This window comes from Procambarus clarkii, chromosome 75, assembly GCF_040958095.1.
Source record: "Procambarus clarkii isolate CNS0578487 chromosome 75, FALCON_Pclarkii_2.0, whole genome shotgun sequence".
NCBI lineage: Eukaryota > Metazoa > Arthropoda > Malacostraca > Decapoda > Cambaridae > Procambarus > Procambarus clarkii.
In genome coordinates this window covers 15,051,680-15,075,889 of record NC_091224.1, presented here as the reverse complement: position 1 = coordinate 15,075,889, position 24,210 = coordinate 15,051,680, and the positions used below count along the sequence as shown (strand labels likewise).

General features: G+C 46.9%; 1 protein-coding gene across 1 annotated transcript in view; it reads left to right on the top strand.

The window, feature by feature from the left end:
- LOC123771642 (mucolipin-3-like) overlaps positions 1 to 24,210 on the top strand; it is a 240,139-nt gene that overhangs the window by 44,346 nt on the left and 171,583 nt on the right. Inside the window, exons 4-9 of the mRNA XM_069313231.1 lie at positions 3,198 to 3,236; positions 5,859 to 5,885; positions 7,999 to 8,023; positions 12,600 to 12,791; positions 13,166 to 13,319; positions 20,446 to 20,636. Coding sequence (XP_069169332.1) covers positions 3,198 to 3,236; positions 5,859 to 5,885; positions 7,999 to 8,023; positions 12,600 to 12,791; positions 13,166 to 13,319; positions 20,446 to 20,636 — 628 coding nt within the window. The remainder of the gene's footprint in view (positions 1 to 3,197; positions 3,237 to 5,858; positions 5,886 to 7,998; positions 8,024 to 12,599; positions 12,792 to 13,165; positions 13,320 to 20,445; positions 20,637 to 24,210) is intronic.

The window sequence follows — 24,210 nt, the reverse complement described above, 5'->3', positions numbered from 1 at the left end:
CTACATCGCTAATTTTGGTATCATTGGAATCGCAATAAAATTCTCTACACGGACATATGCATATGAATGTTTAATACAGGTAATTGCCCACCCGCAAGAGTGTGTGAAGTGGAGAGTAGTTAGCCGCGAGCGCACTGGCGAAAACACAGGGGGGAAATCATGCTTGGAAAGTTTATACGTTTCCTGACCCTACTTTTCTATGTACGTATTTCTTTTTTATACCAATGTGTTCGCAATAAAATTTTCTATAAGATGAAATGTATAACATTTGTACAAAGCATGTGTAAGAGAAGCGCCAAATATAGAACCACGTCGCTCAGTATGCGTTCGCGGCAGAAACGAACGCATTGTTTTCGTTCGTTTGATGTTTGTCATGTTTATACTTGTTGAAACATTTTATAATTTGTATGACAGTGATCGCAGTAAAATTCCCTACACAGACATACACATAACACATACAAATATTTCCCACGTGTTGGATATATCAACAGCTAAAGGGAACCCACTGCCACACGCTCTCCACACCCCCAAACATACTTTGTGTATTTTTTTTTTTACTCATAGAAGTTTATGTGATATAATATTCATTCTGGTACCAAAAAATTCGCAAATAAATTCTCTACAAAACGTATATAATCTGAGAGTATCCCCATCCATTTCGGTTAAAAATGGAATTTATAGAAATATTTTTTCGATGGACGAGAAAACTAGGCTGTTATGCGGAATCGTAAGAAAAAACGGCGACGAGTTATCTCTAATATAAAGCGCGAAAGTGTTAATTGTAATCTGTTATAGAATGGGAAAGTTTTCCACCAGTCTGTGAACTCTGTCTGGACATCATAAGCAAATCCGAACATCCCTCGCTTCGGCGAACCATTGTTCGTCGAACCGGGTGAGTAAATTCGGCCTGAAAAGTGTGCGAACTAGCCGGAGATTCGTTGAATCGGGGTACGTTGAATCGAGGTTGTACTGTATCTCTATGGTGATCAGGTGGCTTCCATATTAGTGTCCCATTCTTCGTTCGGGGTGATCGGTTTGTTCGTCTGCAGCCTTCTCCTTCTTTTCTGGCGAAGAATGAGACTGCTGCGTTCTGGAGGGACCCTTGGGTTGTTGATGCTTGGTTGGTTCGGCCGGAGGTGCATCATGTTTTGTGTCCGGTTGCGGTTCTCCGCCGTTATTTGCGCACCACGGTTTCTGTGTCTGTGGATGTGCTGTGGGTTGATCCAGTTTCCCTTCTTCCCTGTTCGAGGGTGCGAGTCTCCCAGGTCATCCGCAGGGGTTATTAAGGCTAGCCAGCCTGCAGTCTATCCCCGTGCCCATGACGTCTGCAAGTTCGCCGCTCTTGCTGTCGTCTTTGGCAATATGCCCTGGGCTGACATTTGGGCGAGGGAATTTTGGCAGTCGAACAGGGTCCTGGCTGCTTGTTACCTTGTAAACGTTCCTGGGCCCAATCGGGCTTGTGTCGCTTTGGGTCGGCAGATGCAGCCAGTTGTCTCGACTTCGGGTTAAGGCGTGAGCAACAACTGCCTCCCGGGTAAGTCCCTATTCTTTTCCTCTGTGGGTAGTTAGCTCCGGGGAGCTGTAGGGGCTCCCCCTAGAAAACCAGCATTGAATGTAATGAAACGTCATTTTCTGGGCGAGTCCCGGAGGCTCCCCGGCATCCCTCCGTCACTCCGGTTGGCAATTTTTTCGCGTGTTTTTGACATCCAGCCTCAGAACTGGGGTGTGGATCGCCGGTACAATAGGTCTGGGGCTGCCCCTTCCCCCTCCCGGGGGAGGGGGGGCTGCGCAGACAGTGGGGCGACAATGGATGACGTCATACTACAGTGGCACCTCGATTAACGAGTTTAATCCGTTCTGGCACCGAGCTCGTTATGTGGAAAACTCGTCTTAAGAAACAAATTTCCCCATTTAAAATAAAGGAAATAAATTTAAACCGTTCCACTCCCAAAAACATCCATACTTGTATGACATTTTTTAATGTAAATATAATACTGCACATGTAATTATAAATGTTTTGTTGTACTGTTTTCATGTTTACTTTACCTTATTAAGTCGTTGCTGGCTTTTAGGAGACGATGGGGAGGTGGGAAGGAGGAGAGGGGTTATGGTGTGGAAGGAGAATCCACCTCTGAGTCAGGCGGGCTCTCTCTTCTTGTGAATTTCACCCCACTGGGACTGGGTTATGGTTCACTATCACTGGCTTTTCTTTTCTCTACTTTTACAAAGAACGAGTCTATTGACAATTGCTTTTGTCTTTGTTTTAGGATGTTCCTAAAACGAGATGGCAAATTGTTATTAAACATGTTCACACACCGCGTTGTCACTGCTTTATCAAGGTGATGTTTTTCCAAGAATGAGGTCACCTTTTCAAACAAGAAAAGTTCACCTCTTGATTAAGCTTCTGAAGTTTCAGAAATTGCTCAGTTGTCAGTTCCTCACTGTGGTCCTCCACTAACTCCTGCACATCAGCAGCATCCAACTCTCTGGAGTTGGATGCTGCTGATGTGCAGGAGTTAAAGTTTGCCCCAGAGTAACAATAACATCCACTAGATGCACTTCCAGGTCTTCCACAGGTGCAGATGCAGATGCAAGTGCAGGACCGAAACCTTCGAAGTCTCGCTCAGGGACATCCTCAGGCCACAGGTTATGCCATGCAGAGTTTAGGGTCCTCTGTGTCACTCTTTCCCAGGCTTTATCGATCAAACTTAAGGCACCCAGGATATTGAAGTGGTTCTTCCAGAGTTCTTTAAGGGTCACCTCTGTCTATCACATCAACACACCTCTCCAACAAGACCTTAAGGTAGAGCTTCTTAAAGTTTGCAATGACTTTCTGGTCCATAGGTTGGAGGAGTGGAATGGTATTGGGAGGAAGAAACTTGGTGATGAACTGATTTTCGGGAAACAATTCTTCTTGCATCTGTAGAAGATGTGCAGGAGCATTATTGAGCACAAGCAAGGCTTGGATGGCAACTGCTTCTCTTCAAGATATTTCCTCACTGAAGGGCCAAAAATATTATTGACCCATTCAGTGAAGAATATTCGCATGACCCAGGATTTCTTATTGGACCTCCACATCACATTCAGTCGCGCTTTGTACACTTTACTCGCCTTGAACACCCATGGATTTTCTGAGTGGTAGACTAGCAGCGGCTTGACCTTGCAATCGCCACTTGCATTGGTGCAGAGCACGAGAGTAAGCCGATCCTTCATTGGTTTGTGGCCAGGCAAAGATTGTTCCTCTTGTGTGATGTAGGTCCTCTTCATCATTAGGCCAGTCTCGTCACAATTAAAAACTTGTTGGGGCAAGAACTCCTCTCTAGCAACAAATTCCTGGAACTCTGGTACAAATTTTGTCGGCAGCAGTTCCCCCCCTCCCCCCCCCCCAGCAGAGCTGGCAGCCTCCCCATGTCGCACAACACCGTGGATACCGCTTCTCTAACTAAATTTCTCAAACCATCCACGGCTTGCCTTAAATATCTCCTCCTCTTCAGACGACGCACCTGGTGTCTTCCTGACAAGGTCCACATACAACTTCTTGGCCTTTGCACAAACAAGAGCTTCAGAGACACTATCGCCATGTGCCTTTCATTCATCCAGACCAGCAGTAGCTTTTCAACCTCTTCTAGGATTTTTGAACATTTCTTGGTAACCTTTAGCAACCTCAAGCGTCTTAAATTGTTCCTTCCTCTTCAGAATGGTACAAATCGTTGATGAGGACCTGCCATACTCCCTGACGAGATCAGTCACAAGGACACCACGCTCGTGCTTTGCTATTATTTCCTTCTTCACTTCCTCGGTAATTGTCGCTGTTTTCCCCTTCCCAACACTGTCTTTAGCAAGTAGCTTCTTTGGCGACATCATGCATTACAAATTGTAGTCACAAAACCACAAAAAAAAACAAAGAAAAGCGCAAATAAATCTAGAGGGATGCTTGTCGTGAGCGATACAACAACAACAACACTGGCATCGGAGGCGTCTGAGAATTTGCAAGACGCTAGGAAGCACCATGTGGTTTTGCTCATTAATAGAGACAAATTTGCTGCGAGTGGCTCTCTCGTTACTCGAAATGCTCGTAGATAGAGTCGCTCGTTAGTCGAGGTGCCACTGTAGTTTGCTTGTTTCTGTTTGGGGAGTTCTATCCACTCATTCGGCTTTTGGTTGCAATTTTCTCCAGAATAGGGGTTTGTTTTGGGATGCCTACCTTTCTGGGTGCCTAACCCGGTCGATGGCAGACATAGAATGCTTCCAATTACACGGAGGTTTCTATAGGCCATTGCTCCCCTTGCCTCTCTAGAGAGGGGGCCAGGTTCTGGTTCGTGGTCCCTGGTAGGCCCAAAAGAACTCCATACACATGACTGATGCCAAAGTCTGACATTAGCATATCAGCCTAGTAAGCTCCGGGAAGCCTCAGGGACTCACCCAGAAAATGGCGTTTCATTACATTTAACGCTGTTTTTCTGGGGGGAGCCCCGTCGGCTCCCCGGAGCTATCCCAGGCTGATATGCTAATGTCAGACTTTGGCATCAGTCATGTGTATGGAGTTCTTAGGCCTACCGGGGACCACGGCCAGAACCGGGCCCCCTCAGAGAGGCAAGGGGAGCAATGGCCTATAGAAGCCCCCGTGTTAGTGGAAGCATTCTATGTCTGCCATCGACCGGAACAGGCACCCAGAAAGGTAAGCGCCCCAAAACAAACCCCTATTCTGGTTAAAATTGCTACCTAAAACCGAACTAGTGGATAGAACTCCCCAACCGAAAACAAGCAAACTAGTGTGACGTCACACACTGCCGCGCCGCTGTCTGCGCAGCTCCCCCCTCCCCGGGAGGGGGAAGGGGGAGCCCCAGACCCCCCGCGCCGGCTACCCACACCTCAGTTCTTGAGGCTGATGCTATAGGCGATGGTCGTGTGCTCTGGCTCCGGTGTTGCTACTGCACTGTGCTTTGCGTGTGGTGTTAGTTTTGTGGGTGCGAGAGCCAGGAGTTATCTTCAGTACTCGGGCTGCATGCGCCTAGGGCTGCCTTCCCTAGGTGCCCTGTAAGTACTGCCCTTGGGGCTTGGGGCCACCTTCCACAGGCTCCTCGGGGTCTGCCTCTGCTGGTCCGTTTTACCTTTCGGTTTTTCGGCCGCCTGTTGGGCTCTTGGGTGTTCTGTTCTCCCTTGTTACCGGCAGGTAAGAGGCGGTTTGCACTGGTAGGGGCGCAGGGTGCTGCTCAGCTTGTATTTCCCGACATCGCGGCCGGCTCTGTTCCTTGGGGTTCGCTGTCCTCTTGCGGGGTTTTGTTTTTCTTTTTGTTTTTGCCTGGTGGGGGGTTCTGTCATTTTATTCAGTTTGTTTTTGCCCTTCCACTGTTCTCATCGGTGGCGCCCCCTGCTAGGTCCCCGTGAGTGTACACGTCCCTGGGGTTCAGCTTTAGAAGTTTGCTTGGTAGTTTTGGGCGCCGGTTTGCAGCACCCTGCCTGGGACTACCTGAGCGCGAGTCCTCTTAAAGTAAACGCTCAGGACCCTGGGAATCCCCTAGGGGGCGCGTGGGTCCGATGGATGTGACCCCGGAGTCCCCACTCGCTGTGTGCGAGTTTGAGGGTTGCTCGGTCCCCTTGTCTCAGGGTGACCCTCATTGTTTTTGCCTCTGCCACGCTGCCTGTTGGGTCGGTGATACTTTCGACCCTGAGTCCTGTGAGTGTTGCTGCTTGCTTGTGACTCAATTTACCCAATCCTCTGATTCTATTCGTTGCAGTCTAGGTTTCGTCTGTTGCAACGCGCTCGGTTGGTTGCTTCCCCGGATGCCCCGGGGCTGCCCCGCTTTGCTTTTCGAGACCCGGACTTGGGGGTGGGGGTCGCTTCGATCCTGGTTCAGTCCGCACCTCCTCGTCCTTCCCCTTCTGTTCGTTCTGGTCCCCCGCCCCTGCTTCCGGCCCCGAAGCGTCTGAGGGTTTCGGGGTCGGAGCAGGGGTTACTTGATCTCGAGACTCGGGCAGCTTCGGGGGTTGCCCCTTCCGGGGGGGCGGCAGAGGCATTCGAGTCTTGTCTCCCGGCCGAAGCTTCAGGGTCTGACCAGTGGGCCCCTCTTCCTCCAGCTTTTCCGGCTTCTCCGTCCTTGTCTTGTGGGGTCGGGGCTTGGGGAGAGGACTCGGCCTCGGGTCCTGTGGTGACGGACCTCGAGGCTGGGGAGGGGCTGCCTTGGGGGCCTTGGGCCCCGCTGGACCCCGCCTGGGTTTTTCTTCCCACTGAGCGGGGCTTATTGTTACAAGGAGTGGGGTTTTCTTTCCCCCCTCTGCGTACGAGTTGGATTTGGTGTAGGCCCCTCCCCGGGTACGGTTCCGTGTTCCCCCGGGTACGTCGGTTCCGTCCTTCCAGAGGTTTTCGGCTTATCGCATCCAACCTGGTGTGGTGCGAGCGGCCTTTGCAGCTTACCTCCTGCGTGACCCGGATTATGCCTCGGAAATGGATCCGTCCACGTTCAGGTTTGGGACTTCGTTCCCTTTCTGGCTCCGTTACGAGGTTCCGGAGTCGTCCTGGCTAGCAGACTGCCCCTTGTTTGGTCTGGATTCCTGGCATTCCTTCTGTCGTTCCCGCACGCTGGAGTGGCGGGAAGCTTCCACGGTGCTTCAGGTTTTCCTGGGGGGTGAACTTGAGTACCTGAATGAGTGCTTGTTTGCCCCTGCCCTTCCCCGCGATGTGGGCGTTATTCAGCTCCATGTGCAGGTTCCCTCCCTTTCGGCGGCGCTCGTGGCGGTGGACTTGCGCGCTCGGGGCCTTTTGTGTTCGGCCTTGCGGTTCTTTTCCCTCCTGGAGCTGTCTTCGGATTGGCTCGTGGAGGATGTGGGGACGCTTGGGTCCGTCCCGGGGTCCGGCACCTTGTCCTCGGCTGCGCGTTCGTCGGCTGCCTTGTTGAAGCTGTTCACGCCGATTTTGCGGGATGCGGTTTCCCTGTTCTATGCTTCCCGTCTCGCGTGTCGGCAGGCGGTGCTGGGTTCCTCCATGGGATCTGCTTGGGCTCTGGCTCTTAGGCGTTCTTCACCTTTTTGTCCTCTCCTGTTTGGGGAGTCGGCCGTGGCGCAGTTTATTCAGGCTGCGTCGGCGGCTTGTCGTCCGATGTCGGACTTGTTGGTTTTCCGGGGGTCCCGGGGTGGGTCTTCCCGGAAAGGTCGTGCCAGGGCTCGGGGTTCCTCTCGTCGTGGTAGGCCTCTGGTGTCAGGTTTGGGGTTGGCTCCTCCTGCGGACCCTCCCTCGTCTGGTCGGCGCGGTGTTCGCGCTGTGCGGGGTTCTGGGTCTCGTAGGGGTCGCCGGCCCTTTCGCGGTTTGCCCCTTTGACGGGGCGATGGGGGGGCGGCTTGCGCTGTTCGCCCGCGCCTGGTCCCACGATTCGTGGGCCTTTCGGGTCGTGTCTCGCGGCCTGCGGTGGCGTTGGGTGGCCCCTCCCCTCTTTGGGGGGTCGGGGCTGGCAGGGCAGGCTTCTTCCCCTGCGCTCTGTCGAGTCGTCTTGGAGTGGGTACGCTTGGGCGTCGTCGAAACGACGTCGTCCCTCAGATGGGTTTCCCGTCTGTTTCCGGTTCAGGAAACGGGACTGCGCGGACCTGCGGTTCATTCTGGACTTGTCCCGTCTGAACCCCTGGGTTCATTGCCCCTCCTTTCGGATGACTACGCTGTCTCAGGTTCGGCTCCTCTTGGAGCCGGGAGCTTGGATGGTGTCCCTGGACCTCCGGGACGCTTATTGGCATGTCCCGATTCATCCGCGGTTCAGGGACTGGCTCGGTTTTGTAGTGGGGCGTCGTGAGTTACCGCTTTCGTTGTCTCCCGTTCGGGTTGAACCTGGCACCTCGCGTGTTCACACGCCTTACACGGGTTGTGGTGGCTCGTTTGCGTCTCTTAGGTGTTCGAGTGTTGGCCTACCTCGACGACTGGCTGGTTTGGGCTCCCAGCCAGTCAGCTTGCTTGCTAGCCAGGGATTTGGTTCTTTCCCAGCTCGCCGGGTTCGGGTTCTTGGTGAACTGGAGGAAGTCCCATCTGGTTCCCTCTCAGGTTCGGACATGGCTGGGTCTCATGTGGGACTCTCGAACCGCCTCCTTGTCTCTCCCTCCGGAGTCTCTCCTGCGGCTGCGGTCCCGCCTTCGTCTGTTTCTGTAGGGCCCTCGGGTCACCCGGCGGTTGCTCGAGGGGCTGTGCGGGAGCCTGAACTTCGCGATGGTGGTCTACCCGCCGGGTCGGGTTTGGCTTCGACGGCTGTTCTGGTTCCTTCGGGGTTCCCCTTTCCGCCTCTCTTGCGATCGCAGAGTTCGACCCCCGGGGGACTTGCGTCGGTTGCTGCGTCACCGGCTTCCTCTTCGGGTTTTTCGGGGTTCAGTGCCTTGGCGCCTACCTGAGCCCTCGCTCGATGTGTACACGGATGCGTCGTCTCGGCTGGGGTTTTGTGACCAGTGCTCACCAGGCCGGCCAGGGGCGTTGGGATCCGTCCTTCCGTCGAGCTCACGGTACGGTGCGGGAGTTCGCGGCAGTGTGGTTTGCTCTGGGGAGGATTCGGGTGGCCCGCGGATCGACGATTCGGCTCCATTCGGACTGCTCTCCGGTGGTTCATTGCCTGAACCGCGGGGGTTCGATGCGGTCCTTGTCTCTTTGGGGTTGGTCGCTTCGGGTGACTCGTCTGCTGAGTTCTCGGGGTTTGGCTCTCCTGGCGGTTCACGTACGGGGCGTGTCCAACGTCTTGGCCGACGCCTTGTCTCGCTTCGTTCCTCTCTCCACGGAGTGGACGGTCGACGACGAGTCCTTCCTTTGGCTTTGCCAGACGTTCGGGCGCCCCGAGGTGGACCTCTTCGCGTCGGCGTGGTCGCGGCGTCTTCCCATTTATGCGGCGCCCTTCCCCGATTGCGAGGCCGTCGGGGTCGATGCCTTTCGGCTCGACTGGACGAGGTGGGGGTTCCTGTATCTCTTTCCCCCGGTTCGGCTGTTGCTCCAGGTCCTGACTCGCTTAGAGACTTACCGGGGGAGAGTTGTCCTTCTGGCCCCTTGGTGGCCGGCCCAGCCTTGGTTTCAGGCGCTGGTTGCTCGGTGTCCGAACCCGAGGGTTTTTCCCGCGGCTCCGCCTCTTTCAGCAGATCGGGCCGGTACGTCACGTAGCTGGTTCGATCTTCTCCTCGAGTCTTCGCGTATGGTTTTTTGACTCGAGTCTATCATCATCTCTATGGTGATCAGGTGGCCTCCTTGTTGGTGTGCCACCTGAGGGCTTCTTCTCGGCGGCAGTATGCAGTTTTCCTGGCGGTCCTTCCGTTTCTTTTTGCGTCTTCGTCGTGTTAGCTCCTTTTCTGTTCGGGTGGTCTTGTCCTTCCTCTCGTGGTTGTTTCAGGACCGTCATCTTATGCCTAACACTGTCGCTTCGTATCGTGCGGCGCTGGCGGAGCCGCTTCAGCTTGCTTTCGGTATCGATGTTACATCTGCGCCGTTTCGCAAGCTGTCTCGTGCATTGTTTCACCTCCGGCCTGCTCATGTGTCGCCTGAGCTGTCCTGGTCTTTGGACAGAGTGCTCGCTTTCCTTTCATCTCCTCGTTTCGTTGTGGCCCCTTCGGTCCGGGATTGTTTTTTCAAGGCACTTTTCTTGTTGGCTTTGGCCTCTGGGGGTCGGGTAGGGGAGCTTCATGCTCTCCTCCGGCGCAGGGGTTTCTGCTCTTTTGGTCGTGGTGATAGTTTTGTTCGTTTGCAGCCGTCTCCTTCTTTTCTGGCGAAGAATGAGACTGCTGCGTTCCGGAGGGGTCCATGGGTGGTTGATGCTTGGTTGGTCTGGCCGGGGGTGCATCATGTTTTGTGATCGGCGGTTGCAGCCAGTTGTCTCGGCTTCGAGTTGAGGGGTGAGCGACGACCGCCTCCCGGGTAAGTCCCTCTTTTTCTGTCTGTGGGTGGTTAGCTCCGGGGAGCCGACGGGGCTCCCCCCAGAAAACCAGCGTTGAATGTAATGAAACGCCATTTTCTGGGTGAGTCCCGGAGGCTCCCCGGCATCCCTCCCTCCCTCCGGTTGGCAGTTTTTCACGTTTTTGACATCCAGCCTCAAGAACTGAGGTGTGGGTAGCCGGCGCGGGGGGTCTGGGGCTCCCCCTTCCCCCTCCCGGGGAGGGGGGAGCTGCGCAGACAGCGGCGCGGCAGTGTGTGACGTCACACTAGTTTGCTTGTTTTCGGTTGGGGAGTTCTATCCACTAGTTCGGTTTTAGGTAGCAATTTTAACCAGAATAGGGGTTTGTTTTGGGGCGCTTACCTTTCTGGGTGCCTGTTCCGGTCGATGGCAGACATAGAATGCTTCCACTAACACGGGGGCTTCTATAGGCCATTGCTCCCCTTGCCTCTCTGAGGGGGCCCGGTTCTGGCCGTGGTCCCCGGTAGGCCTAAGAACTCCATACACATGACTGATGCCAAAGTCTGACATTAGCATATCAGCCTGGGATAGCTCCGGGGAGCCGACGGGACTCACCCAGAAAATGGCGTTTCATTACATTCATTACATTCATTACATTACATGGTTTTTTGGGAACACTTTATTTCACGCGCACGGGGGGAATTTCACCATAAACTCGGCGCAGCACGATGGTTAAGAGCACTAGAGTTTTCTTCCCAATCTGGTGTGACTGGCTAATTTGCTTTGAGTGTAATGTTTGGATTTTTACTATGATGCTCTTTAGTACCCCTAGATACTCTGAGACACCATGACACCTTGAATACTGTTATATATCCTCAACTCTCCTTTTCTGGTGAATGCCTCACTCAGCCTGCTAAAATGAGAAAACGGGACTGTCCTTACCAAACAAGTTTCTCATGCTTGGTCAGATTGCTAAAATTCCTAGTAAATGCATTGGCAAATTCATGAAAACATAAATGGTACTGCATATTTTTAGACAATGTGTATATGCTACTTTCTATATTCTGTTGCAAATTTTAAATGTAGATCAATTAACCCCTTAACTGCGCAACCTCCAAATATGACACCCCCAGTGTGCAGGAAATAAAATCTCTGGAAAAAATTAAGTGTCAAAAACCCTTCCCTGAGTAAGGGTACAGTAACAGAAGGTCGAAATTGTAAGTACTTTAGCTGCTATTGGGTCCGTAAGTTCGTGCGTGACGTCATCATTCCCTGGTCGCCAGTGGCATACGCCCCCGGGGCCGGTAGGGCGCTCGGGGCAGGATGCGCGTGTTGCCGCGAATATATTTTTGTTCATTTTCTGCGCACAGTTCCAAATACATTTTATGTGCTTTTACGTGCCAATCTTATGTATAATGAACACGTACACTATATTATGGCAGTAGAACATCCGTACTGTCCGAAGACACTGTGTTATGTGCATGACACATGTGTACACATATCCGGCACATATATCCATTGTATTATGCTAATTAATGTATATATACAATCTATTTACACACTATACACTATCACACACTATATACATTCACCATGAACACACTCAGAACTCTGCGAGTGTCAGCTGCCACACCCTCACTCCTCCAACATCTTACTCGCCAACATTGCTCCTCCAACCATACTGTTATTGTTTGTATTACACTATTTACACATGTTATGTATACCTATCTACATGTTTTATTCACCAGAACTATGCAAGTACGCCGGTATTGTTTCCAAACTTTACAGTGGCCACCATACACTGCATGAGAAATCACACAGCAGCCAGCAGACGATGCTACGATTACGTCACCTCCCTCACCAAAATAGCTCCTCCCAGCATACTCCTGTTGCTGTTACTACACTTTATACACACATTGTATATACCCATGTACAAATGTGTTCACCATAGCAAACCACTACGCTAGTATGATGAGCAAAACAAGAGTAGCTGCCACACATTGAGGCTACCTCGCTTCTCTCCCTCGCTCCCTCACTTCAATTACTCTTCCCACAATACTATGCACAGTGCTTATTATCACCACAATCCTGCTGTTATCACAATAATGGTCACTAAATCCTGTAAATACATAATTGACCACAAGTTTATTTTGTAAAGGAACCTAGGAAGTCGTTTGAAGATTCGTAGATGGACGAAATAATGCTGTGGTGCTGTGGCTAGCTCTGTGAACATCGTGAACAACATTGAATCACTGATATTTGAACATTGTACACAGTCATTACCAAACTCAGGCTCTTCTGTAATACTATCATTGCTAAATAAAACAAGTTATATATATGTATTGACATTATTAGGCGATGCTCTGGTCACAAGCTAAACAGCAGTGCAGTGAGCTCATGCTGTGTGCGCTGGCCTTGGTTGCTCACTCACTATTGAGGCTCTCACACCCGGTAATGTGGACCCTGATTTTTTTTTAACGATGGTGTCTGTTTACAAGAGCCCTGAGGAAGCTGATGTGAACCCCATGTAGCTGCGGAAGTTTTGAATGGAACTTGTGGCGCGTAGCGCACCCCAGACGTGGGCCTGCAGGTGCATTGCGCAGTTAAAGGGTTAATAGATTAGATGAACTTCAGAAGAAATGGTACCGTGTTTTAAATGTACCAGCAAGTGGTACAGTATTAATAATTTATCAGTTTAAATTTTTTTTTGAATCACCAACAGGTCTCTAGGAGTGTCACTAATGTGCATATCTGTTTCAGTTGTGCCTGTTTGCCCATCAACGCTGCACTCACATCAACTTTCTTTGGGACACACAGATCTCATTTTCACACTTGTTCCTCCAAGGCTGGGACTCTTCCAGAGAAATAAAAGTGTACCCCCCAACTGATGGTGCATTAGCCGTTTATACAAAATCAGAGTTCTTTGGTTACTTGGATTATGCCGTACTCATGGTGAGCATGATTTTTGAAGCATAGAGTACTATATTCTATTTGTAATTTGAATCCATATTATGTAGGGTATCTCATTATTATTCTAATACTGAATTTGTATACTATATATAATTATGGTTAACGATTGAGATACATGAGAAAATATTGGTCGTACAGTGGGACTGAACCTGCATCCCTGAACGGCTTCAATATTTTCTCACATATTACGCTCTTATGATTTCATTGTTCACTCTTTGTACATATTCCACATGCTGTACAATTTTAGGTTCAGCTACATTCCATTGTGTTAATCTTGGCTTATTTATCTAATATAGGGGAATTAGATTTTTAAAGTATTTAGTGTCTTAGCCTGATTTGATGTTTCATATTTTCAGTATAATAATGTTGAGAAAGATGCCATAGGAGCCTATGTCTATAAGCACCAGAATGGCAGCACTGTGTTGCCTTACTTCTGTGCCACACATTACCCAAGTGGCAAAGCGTTTTTGTACAATAACTCGTATGTTCTTGATGATAATACCACCAGATGTAAGTTAATGTTTATGTATTTTTTTCTAGAACAGCATTTACTGTAAAATTTTGCATTTGAAGGGTAGATACTCAGAGGGCCTCATTCCTTCCCTTTCTTTTACTTTTTTGAAAACATTTGGGAGTTACCTTGATATAGATGTAGGAAGTGGGTTCTTGTTTAGTTCAGAATGGTTCATTGTGTAAGAGAAAAAATCAGTTTTATGATGATTTAAATTGCATGCACTAAGTATATGCTATAAAACTTCAAAGTGTGTTGTGGAGCTCATAGTACAGTACTACTGGTATTTCTTATTAAAGTTCTGTATATTTGTACTGTATTACAAAGTTTGGTGTATACTAGTAATATGAGCATTATATACTGCACTATACTAATTCTAACTTGGTGTAATCTTTATTTTGCATGAAAGAAATATTAACATTTAGTGTTTACTTAATATAAATGTTAATTCTCATGGAACACTAGCATAATTGACATGGGATTGCTGGATTGCTTCAAGTGTAGGCTAAACATATATATATATATGAATTAGTTTGGGTGGATATAAATTGGAACAGCATCATATGGGTGTCATAGGTCTCCTGTATTCTTATGTTCTTATGCAATACATCCTCGATTCAATGAACTGTATGGGACCAACCTCAATTCATTGTAGCGAGGGATTCATTGTAACTGAAGATGCATTTTCCATGCCTAATTTTGCTAAGTGAAATGTGGGCTATTTTCACTTAGTGAAATTCAATAATTTCACTAATTTTCATTTTTAAATATCCTAAATAGCTTTCCCAAGACTCCAACTGCTGCTTGTAATATTGAGTCCATCTACAAAAATCATCAAAAATGTGATGTTATAAAACTTCAAGTTTTATCAGTTTTTATCAGTGTGTTAATATCAGTGTTTTTATCTGTGTTTGTAATTACCTAAGTGTAATTACTTAAGTGTAGTTACAGGATGAGAGGTACGCTCGTGGTGTCCCGTCTTCCCAGCACTCTTTGTCATATAACACTTTGAAACTACTGACGGTCTTGGCCTCCACCATCTTCTCACCTAACTTGTTCCAACCGTCTACCACTCTGTTCGCGAAAGTGAATTTTCTTATATTTCTTCGGCATCTGTGTTTAGCTAGTTTAAATCTATGACCTCTTGTTCTTAAAGTTCCAGGTCTCAGGAAATCTTCCCTATCGATTTTATCAATTCCTGTTACTATTTTGTATGTAGTGATCATATCACCTCTTTTTCTTTTGTCTTCTAATTTTGGCATATTTAATGTCTCTAACCTCTCCTCGTAGCTCTTGCCCTTCAGCTCTGGGAGCCAGTTAGTAGCATGTCTTTGCACCTTTTCCAGTTTGTTGATGTGCTTCTTAAGATATGGGCACCACACAACCGCTGCATATTCTAGCTTTGGCCTAACAAAAGTCGTGAACAATTTCTTTAGTATATCGCAATCCATGTATTTAAAAGCAATTCTGAAGTTAGAAAGCGTGGCATAGGCTCCTCGCACAATATTCTTTATGTGGTCCTCAGGTGATAGTTTTCTATCTAGAACCACCCCTAGATCTCTTTCTTTATCAGAATTCTTTAAAGATTTCTCACATAATATATAGGTTGTGTGGGGTCTATGTTCTCCTATTCCACATTCCATCACATGGCATTTATTAACATTAAATTCCATTTGCCAAGTGGTGCTCCATATACTTATTTTGTCCAGGTCATCTTGAAGGGCATGACAATCATCTAAGTTTCTAAGATTGTCGGGTTTCAATCATTTAAGTTGTGTGTGTGTTTTTATCAGTGTTAATATGGCTTTAACACACTTAAAAGCTATATTAAGTAATTACCTAAGTGTAATTACCTAAGTGTAGTTACAGGATGAGAGCTACGCTCGTGGTGTCCCGTCTTCCCAGCACTCTTTGTCATATAACGCTTTGAAACTACTGACGGTCTTGGCCTCCACCACCTTCTCACTTAACTTGTTCCAACCGTCTACCACTCTATTTGCGAAGGTGAATTTTCTTATATTTCTTCGGCATCTGTGTTTAGCTAGTTTAAATCTATGGCCTCTTGTTCTTGAAGTTCCAGGTCTCAGGAAGTCTTCCCTGTCGATTTTATCAATTCCTGTTACTATTTTGTACGTAGTGATCATATCACCTCTTTTTCTTCTGTCTTCTAGTTTTGGCATATTTAATGCTTCTAACCTCTCCTTGTAGCTCTTGCCCTTCAGTTCTGGGAGCCACTTAGTAGCATGTCTTTGCACCTTTTCCAGTTTGTTGATGTGCTTCTTAAGATATGGGCACCACACAACAGCTGCATATTCTAGCTTTGGCCTAACAAATGTCATGAACAATTTCTTTAGTATATCGCCATCCATGTATTTAAATGCAATTCTGAAGTTAGAAAGCATTGCATAGGCTCCTTGCACAATATTCTTAATGTGGTCCTCAGGTGATAGTTTTCTATCTAGAACCACTCCTAGATCTCTTTCTTTATCAGAATTCTTTAAAGATTTCTCACATAATATATAGGTTGTGTGGGGTCTATGTTCTCCTATTCCACATTCCATAACATGACATTTATTAACATTAAATTCCATTTGCCAAGTGGTGCTCCATATACTTATTTTGTCCAGGTCTTCTTGAAGGGCATGACAATCATCTAAATTTCTTATCCTTCCTATTATCTTAGCATCATCAGCAAACATGTTCATATAATTCTGTATACCAACTGGTAGATCATTTATGTACACAATAAACATCACTGGTGCAAGAACTGAACCCTGTGGTACTCCACTTGTGACATTTCTCCATTCCGATACATTGCCTCTGATTACTGCCCTCATTTTTCTATCAGTCAGAAAATTTTTCATCCATGATAGAAGCTTACCTGTCACCCCTCCAATATTTTCCAGTTTCCAGAACAACCTCTTATGTGGAACTCTGTCGAAAGCCTTTTTTAGGTCCAGATAGATGCAGTCAACCCAGCCATCTCTTTCCTGTAAAATCTCTGTGGCCCGATCATAGAAACTGAGTAAATTCGATACACAGGATCTTCCTGATCGAAAACCATACTGTCTGTCTGATATTATATCATTTCTCTCCAGGTGTTCTACCCATTTAGTTTTGATTAGCTTTTCCAATACTTTCACTATTACACTTGTCAATGATGCAGGTCTATAATTGAGGGGGTCTTCCCTGCTGCCACTTTTGTAGATTGGAACTATGTTAGCCTGTTTCCACACGTCTGCTACGATTCCTGTACACAGGGATGCCTGAAAAATCAGGTGAAGTGGAATGCTGAGCTCAGATGCACATTCTCTCAGAACCCATGGTGAAACGCCATCTGGGCCAGCTGCTTTGTTCCTCCCGAGCTCCTTTAGCATATTTTCCACTTCATCTCTAGACACCTCTATCCGCTCTATGTTGTTCTCTGGAATTCTTATTGTGTCTGGTTCTCTGAAGATTTCATTTTGTACAAACACACTTTGGAACTTTTCATTTAATGTTTCACACATTTCCTTTTCATTTTCCGTGAATCTGTTTCCCATTTCCAACCTCTGGATATTATCCTTTACCTGCAATTTGTTGTTTATGAATTTGTAGAATAGGCCCGGTTCTGTTTTACATTTATCTGCTATCCCTTTTTCAAAATTTCTTTCTGCCTCTCTCCTTACTGCTGTATAATTGTTTCTCGCATCTTTGTATCGCTGGTATGTTTGGGGGTTTGGCCTCTTCCTATACTGATTCCATTTTTGTGTCTTTTGGTCTCTTGCCCTCTCACAATTTCTGTCGAACCAATCCTGTTTTCTGGTCCTGCATCTCTGTTTTGGTATAAATTTTTTTGTGCCTTTATCATATATTTCACAAAACTTGCCATACATCTCATTCACTTCCTTGCCTAGCATCAAGTCTGTCCAATTATACTCACTAAAAAAATTTCTAAGGTCACCATAATGTCCTCTCCTGAAGTCTGGTTTTTCAACTGCTTCAACCTCCTTATTTTCTTCCAGCTTATAACGCATTGCATACTTTATTCCCAAAAAGACATGGTCACTTTTACCCAAGGGAGGAAGGTACTGAATGTCAAATATCTCTTCCTCCTTCCTGGTAAATATCAAATCTAGCATGGAGGGAACGTCCCCTTCCCTCATCCTCGTAGCTTGTTTAACATGTTGATACAAGAATGTTTCCAGGATGCATGCCCCAATATTTCCCTATGGGCTGATTTCACTTTTTGACATTTTAATTTCATCCTGTCATATGAATAATAATTCCCAAGGGAACCATTCTGTAAAGAGATTTAAGTACAGTGGTACCTCGCATAACGATTGCCCCAAAAGGCGAACATTTGGGGTAACGAACGGCCCGATCGGCGTCAAATCGTCCTGTATGGCGAACGCTCGTTTGAGTAACATCAACACCACATGGTGGTGTCGTGCTGCTTCTTGCACATTCTCAGACGCCTCAGACGATGCTCATAAATTATGTTGTTCTTGTTTAAAGATACTAATGATACTGGGATGTAAAGGGGTGTCTGCTGAGATGTTGCAAAGCATTGACGTTTTTGTAGAAAAAAAGAAATGAAATTTCTGATATACAACAAATGTCAAAAAGGTTCGTTCGGTGTTCGGCAGGTAGGCTGCTCCATTATAGCAACCTTTCTTTGTTTCAAACGTGTTCCATTAGTTTTGTATTTGTCATTTACGTCTCAATAATGGAGCAGCCTACCTTACATACACTGAACAAACCATTATGACATTTACCTTTCTTCAAATGTGTTCAATATTTATTTTTCCATCTGTCTTATAGCAAAAGGTTCGTTCGGTGGTCGGCAGGTAGGCTGCTCCATGTTTCTTACATAAAAAAACGTAAATAATAAAAAAACAATGAAGAATTTTGAAAACAAGAACAAATGTCAAAAAGGTTCGTTCAGTGGTCTACAGGTAGGCTGCTCCACGTTTCTTAAATAAAAAAAAAACGAAAAATAAAAGAACTGTTGAAACGATTTGGAAAATGAACAAATGCCATAAAGGTTCGTTCAGTGTTTGTCGGGTAGGCTGTTCTATTATTGAGACGTAAGTGACAAATACAAAACAAATGGAACACATTTGAAACAAAGAAAGATTGTCATAATGGAGCAGCCTACCCGACAAACACTGAATGAACCTTTTGCTATAACGAATATGAAAGACAAGGGCTGCTGGCTGGGTTAGTACTGAGTGAGCAACCATTTGTGGCACACATACCTCTGGCTCCCAAACACCTGTCCGACACGGTGTTGAAAGATTGCGCTCAGTTGGTGAAATTCAGACCTTATTGTTTGAAGAACATAAGGGTCATAATATTGGTGAAGCTAGGCTCAATAAGAACTTAACATAACGGTCGGATGCAAGTGATACAGTACCTATGAGCATGATACAGCGAGCGTATCCAGCTGTAGCTCTGAGCCCCACCCTTGCTATCTCCAATTTATATAGATGATACATAGATGAATCGTTTTCTGCGTTCAGTGATGATGCATCTGATACAAGTAGCATAGATGAACAGTGTTAGCAGCTTCCATGGTGGTGTTTTCCATAGATATTTTCAAGAATACCTGAATCTCTTCCTGACTGACGGACACTCTTTGAGGCTAGCTGAATCTCTTCCTCTGTGGGACCTTACAAAACGATCTTTTCAAGACTACCTTACAAATTGAGCTTTTCCTATAATCGTTTCAATACTACCTTATGCTTTACAAGCTTGGCTACATACCACCTACAAGTACTAAAGCCAAGGGTGCACGCGAGTGCATTATTTGCAAGCACACAGAACGATGAAACAGGTAGCAAAAATTTATCTGTAGCTGGTGCAACGAGAGCAAAGTCGTGCTGTGTACCACGGACTACTTCGTTGATTATTACGCACCTCCAAAGTACTGAGTGTGTAATGCAGTATGTTACTGTGTAAATAGTATGTGAAACTGTACATATTGTAAGTTTAGTGAATTTTTACCGTGTAATATTGTGACAATAAACATTTATTGTGGGCACATTACTGACACATGTATCACAGTTCCATGGAAAATTATGAACATTCTACTGTATACATATTGTAAAGGTCACAAATATGCATCATATATGATAAAAGAAACAAATAAAACTGCATTGGAAATACATAGAAAAAATATTTGAAAATATATTTGTGGCAACTCGCGGTGCTTGAATGGCCTGCGCGACCGTGTCTGGGAGCTTCACACACAGGCGACCAGCCCCTGATGACATCACAGCGCACCTTGTCCACGTCCTCACAGCCAAAGTAAGTGGAATTTGGTAATTATTTTTACATAGATATGTTCAGGGAAGGGAATTTATCATTTTACAAAGGAAAATGATTTTTTGAGAACATTTGATGTATGATGCAGACTGGGGGAATTTCACAATAAACACAGTGCTTCACAGTGGTTAAATGGGAACATTCATTTTGTATGATGTCCGTTTCACATGACGTACATGGAACGGATTAAATTCGTTATTCGAGGTATCACTGTATATAGCATATTTCCCATGACCTAGTCTTGAAATCTCATTTTGAGAGGCAAAAAAAAAAAAAGACCCATATTTTACTGAATAAAAACTTTTGCAACTGGAAATAAAAAAGAATCATAGAATTTGATTTTATATGTACATATTCAATGGCTTTCCCAAGGCCCCAACCACTTTTTCTAATGTTACCTCCATCTGTGAACTTGGTTCCAACGTCATAAGCAAATTCACACATCACCTGTTTCAGCTAACTCTTGTTTGTCAATTCGTGAGAGTAAATCTTGCATTTCGCCAAATCAAGGTTCATTGAAATGAGGTTCCACTGTACTTACAAGCCTTTGTATAGGATGCATTAGAAATTTGAAGATAGCTGGAGAGAATTGAGGCCGAGAAAGTGGCAAACATTGCGTGGGGAAAATGTAATACTGTGTAAAAATTACTAAGAAAACTTATTAAATTCTTTAAATTCAAATTTATTTAAATTCGTAAAGAATAGTCCTTAGTACTAGGGTAGGGTAATATAGTTGTTTATTCTTTATAAGTTGGTGCTTTTACCTGTTAAGGTCATGAAAATGTAATTAAACTATTAATTATTTTTACCTGACAGCCTGTATAAGTATCCCAATATCAGAGACCATTAAAACAGACTGGTCAATGAAGACTTTCCTGATAGACAACAACTTTGCATTGGATTTTGACATCCTCCTGGGTGCAGATTTGAATTTTGTATTGAAAACAGTCAAGCTGAGGGTCAACTTGCCCTTTGATACCCCAGAATGTTACGAGATGACAAGCAGGGTGAGTAACGGGAGGAGGCCAGAAAGGTACCTTAAATTAATTTCTGATGTGATTTAATATTTGAACCTCTTGAACACTACATAAAGATTATAATAGTAATTATTATGCTTAGGGCTTGTGTTCTCTTCATCAACATTCATTAATTAACTGCTTTGCTCAAGTTCAGCCTACCGGGTACCACGAGCCAGTACCGGCCCCCTTCAGAGAGGCACATTTCCATAGGGAGCAATGGTCTATGGAAACCCCCATGTATTTGGGAGCATTCCATGTACGCCACCGGTTAAACACTCAGAAAAATAGGCATAACAAAACAGTCCCCACTTGGTAAGAAATTGCAACCGAAGATCAAACAGAGAGGCAGAACTTCCTAAAATCTAAAGAAACAAGCAAACGTCATACACCGCTGCTGTGCTGCTTGTCCGCGAAGCCCTCCTCTCCCCGAGAGGGGGAGAGGGGAAGCCCCAGGCCTCCAGCGCCGGCTAGTCACACCTCAGTTCGTAGGCAGATGAGCTCTAAGGGTGCTTGTCAACCCTGACCTAGATTTCCTGCAGGATTTTGTGCAACACTTTGTGGTGTTTCCTGCTATTTGTAGCGCATTGGTCAGGAATAACGTAATGTACTGGGACTGCATGCACTAGGGCTTCCTTCCCTAAGTGTCCTGTAAGTACTACCCTTGGGTTCTAGGGTTACCTTCCATAGAGCCTTTGGGAAACCACTTCTATAGGAAATTCCTGCTGCTCTGCGTTTACCCTGCCCTTGGGACCAGCTGGGGTTTCATGGCCTTTGTTCGACCTTCTGTAGGAAGTAGTGGTGTTGCTGGTTGGGGTGCAAGTTGCTGCACTGTTCTCTTACCTATCTTGAGGGTTATCTTGAGATGATTTCGGGGCTTTAGTGTCCCCGCGGCCCGGTCCTCGACCAGGCCTCCACCCCCCAGGAAGCAGCCCGTGACATCTGACTAACACCCAGGTACCTATTTACTGCTAGGTAACAGGGACATAGGGTGAAAGAAACTCTGCCCATTGTTTCTCTCCGGCACCCGGGATCGAACCCGGGACCACAGGATCACAGTCCAGCGTGCTGTCCGCTCGGCCGACCGGCTCCCCAATTACCTATGCGGCAATTGTGTTCCTGTTCCTTCTGGTGGTGGTGTACTTTTGCAGGGTTTTTCTTTTATTTTTGTTTTCCTTGCCTGGAGGGGGTCTGCCTTGTTTGGCTATTGGTTCACATTGGGTATGTTGGTGGCCCTCCTCTAGGCCCCCATGATTATACGTGTCTCAAGGGTCCAGTTATTTGCTCATCCCTGATAAAGTGTACCCTGCAGCTGAATACACTTGAGTTCTGTTGCTTGCTGGTGACTCAGTTTACCCAATCTCATGATATTCTGCGGGTACAGGCTGAGCAGGTGTTGCATGTGCGCTCTAAGTTGTTGCAACACGCTAGGTTGGTTGCTCACCCAGATGCCCCGAGGCTGCCCCGTTTTGCCTATAGGGACCCGGACTTGAGGGTGGGGGTCGCTTCAACCTTGGTTCATACCCCCCTTATTAGCTTTTGGGGTAACCGGCTAACAGTGCCTTGCCTGGGCTTCTTGTAGCAGACAGCCTAAAGGCCCTGGAAAACCCCGTTGGGGCTTAGATGGCTGATGGATGCGTCTTCTGAGTTCCACCTCGCCTTGCTCGTGTTTGCAGGTTGTTCTGTGCCCTTGTCTCTGGGTGACAGGTCACCTGTTTAGCCTCTTGTCATGCTGCCCATTGGGTCAACTACACTTTTGACCCCGGAGTCTTGCAAGATGTGTTCACTTCTCGTGCTCCATTTTACCCGTCCTAATGTCACTGAGATTTGGGTTCGGACAGCATCCGCTTTGCATGCTCTGTTTAGGTTGCTGCAACGAACAGATTGGTTGGCAGCATGGATGACCCGGGGGCTGCCCCGTTTTGGTTAGGTCGGATTTAGAGGCGTTGGTTGCTTTGACCTTGGTTCGGTCCGTGCCCCTGGGTCCTTTCTCTGCTGTTGTGGTTCTTCTTTTCTCCTTCCCTCCCCCCCTCCCTTCCTGCTGCCAGCTCCTTAACATCTGAGGGTTTCAGAGTCGGGTTTGGTTCCGTGTTCCCTCGGGTGCATCGGTTCATTAGTTGGTGATGAGGCTCGGGCAACTCCGGGCATTGAACCCCATTCGATGCAGGGATGGAAGCCTTTGAGCCTACTCCTCCCGTCAAGGCTTCTGGGCCTTACCAGCAGGGTCCCCTACTTGTTGCCTTTTCCTTGGGTTCTACTTTTCTTCTAGGATTGTGGGGGTTCCCGTGGCCGTAAGGGGGGAGCTCGCTAGCGATTCTGGGGCTGTTTGGCCCTGCTTGGGCCTTGTGCCTTTTGAGCTGGGGAGGGGGGTTTCATCCCTTCTCCTGTCTCTACTTTATTTTCTGGGAAAAAGCTGGCATGCTTTCGGCTCCCTTGCGTCAGCCGCATCTCCTTTTGTTTTGGTGGCCATTTTTCTTTTCTGCGGGTGCTTCCCCGCCTGGCCGCCAGGGTGGCATGTGGTTTGTTTCTTTACATGTGCCTGGGAATGTGTGCTTTACATGTGCCTGTGCATTTTGGGGGCATTTTCTGGGGGGAGCCCCTATGGCTCCCCGAGCTTACCAGGCTGATATGCTAATCTCAGACTTTGGCATCAGTCATGTGTACTGAGTTCTTATGGGCCTACCGGGGACCACGAGCCAGAACCTGACCCCCCCTCAGAGAGGCAAGGGAAGCAATGGCCTATAGAAACCCCCGTGTGGTTGGAAGCATTCTATGTCTGCCATCGACCGGGTTAGGCACCCAGAAAGGTAGGCGTCCCAAAACAAACCCCTATTCTGGTGAAAATTGCAACCAAAAGCCGAACGAGTGGATAGAATTCCCCAAACAAAAATGAGCAAACTACAGTGGTACCTCGTTATACGAGTGTCCCTGAATACGAGTTTTTCGGAATACGAGCAGGATTTGCTCGGAAAATGTGCCTCGGAAGGTGAGGGTTACCTCGGAACACGAGTTTGTTGATACGTGTACAGGCCGACTAGCGCATGGTGGCACGGCGATCGCGCCTCAGTTTACCAGTGTCTCGCACCCAGTGACTATCCCACCTGAATTCTTCACAAGGATTTACAGTTTTTTGTCAGTTTTTTGGCTATTTGAGCATAAAAGTTGTCATTATATATCTCGCCATGGGTCTCAAGAAAGCCATTGGTAAGGTTCAACCTAAGAAAATAGCTGTGAGTAGAGGCAGTAGAGGATGTCCCTTCTTGATTAAGAAAATGTGGGAAGTATGGGAAGAACTGCAAAGTTTTGTTGAAAAAATTCACCCAGATAAAGCTGTAGCAGACCGTTGCATTGACCTTTTATATGACAATGTGATGTCTTACTACAGACAAGTGTTCAAATGTAGGGAAAAACAAGTGTCTTTAGACAGATTCTTAGTAAAACAAGCAAGTCCTAGTGGAATGCAGGCAAAATGTGCCAGAGTGTGCATACCAGTGAAGTCCTCACTGCCTGATGTTATAATGGAAGGAGACTCCCCTTCCAAACAGTAACACCTGTCCTCCTCGCT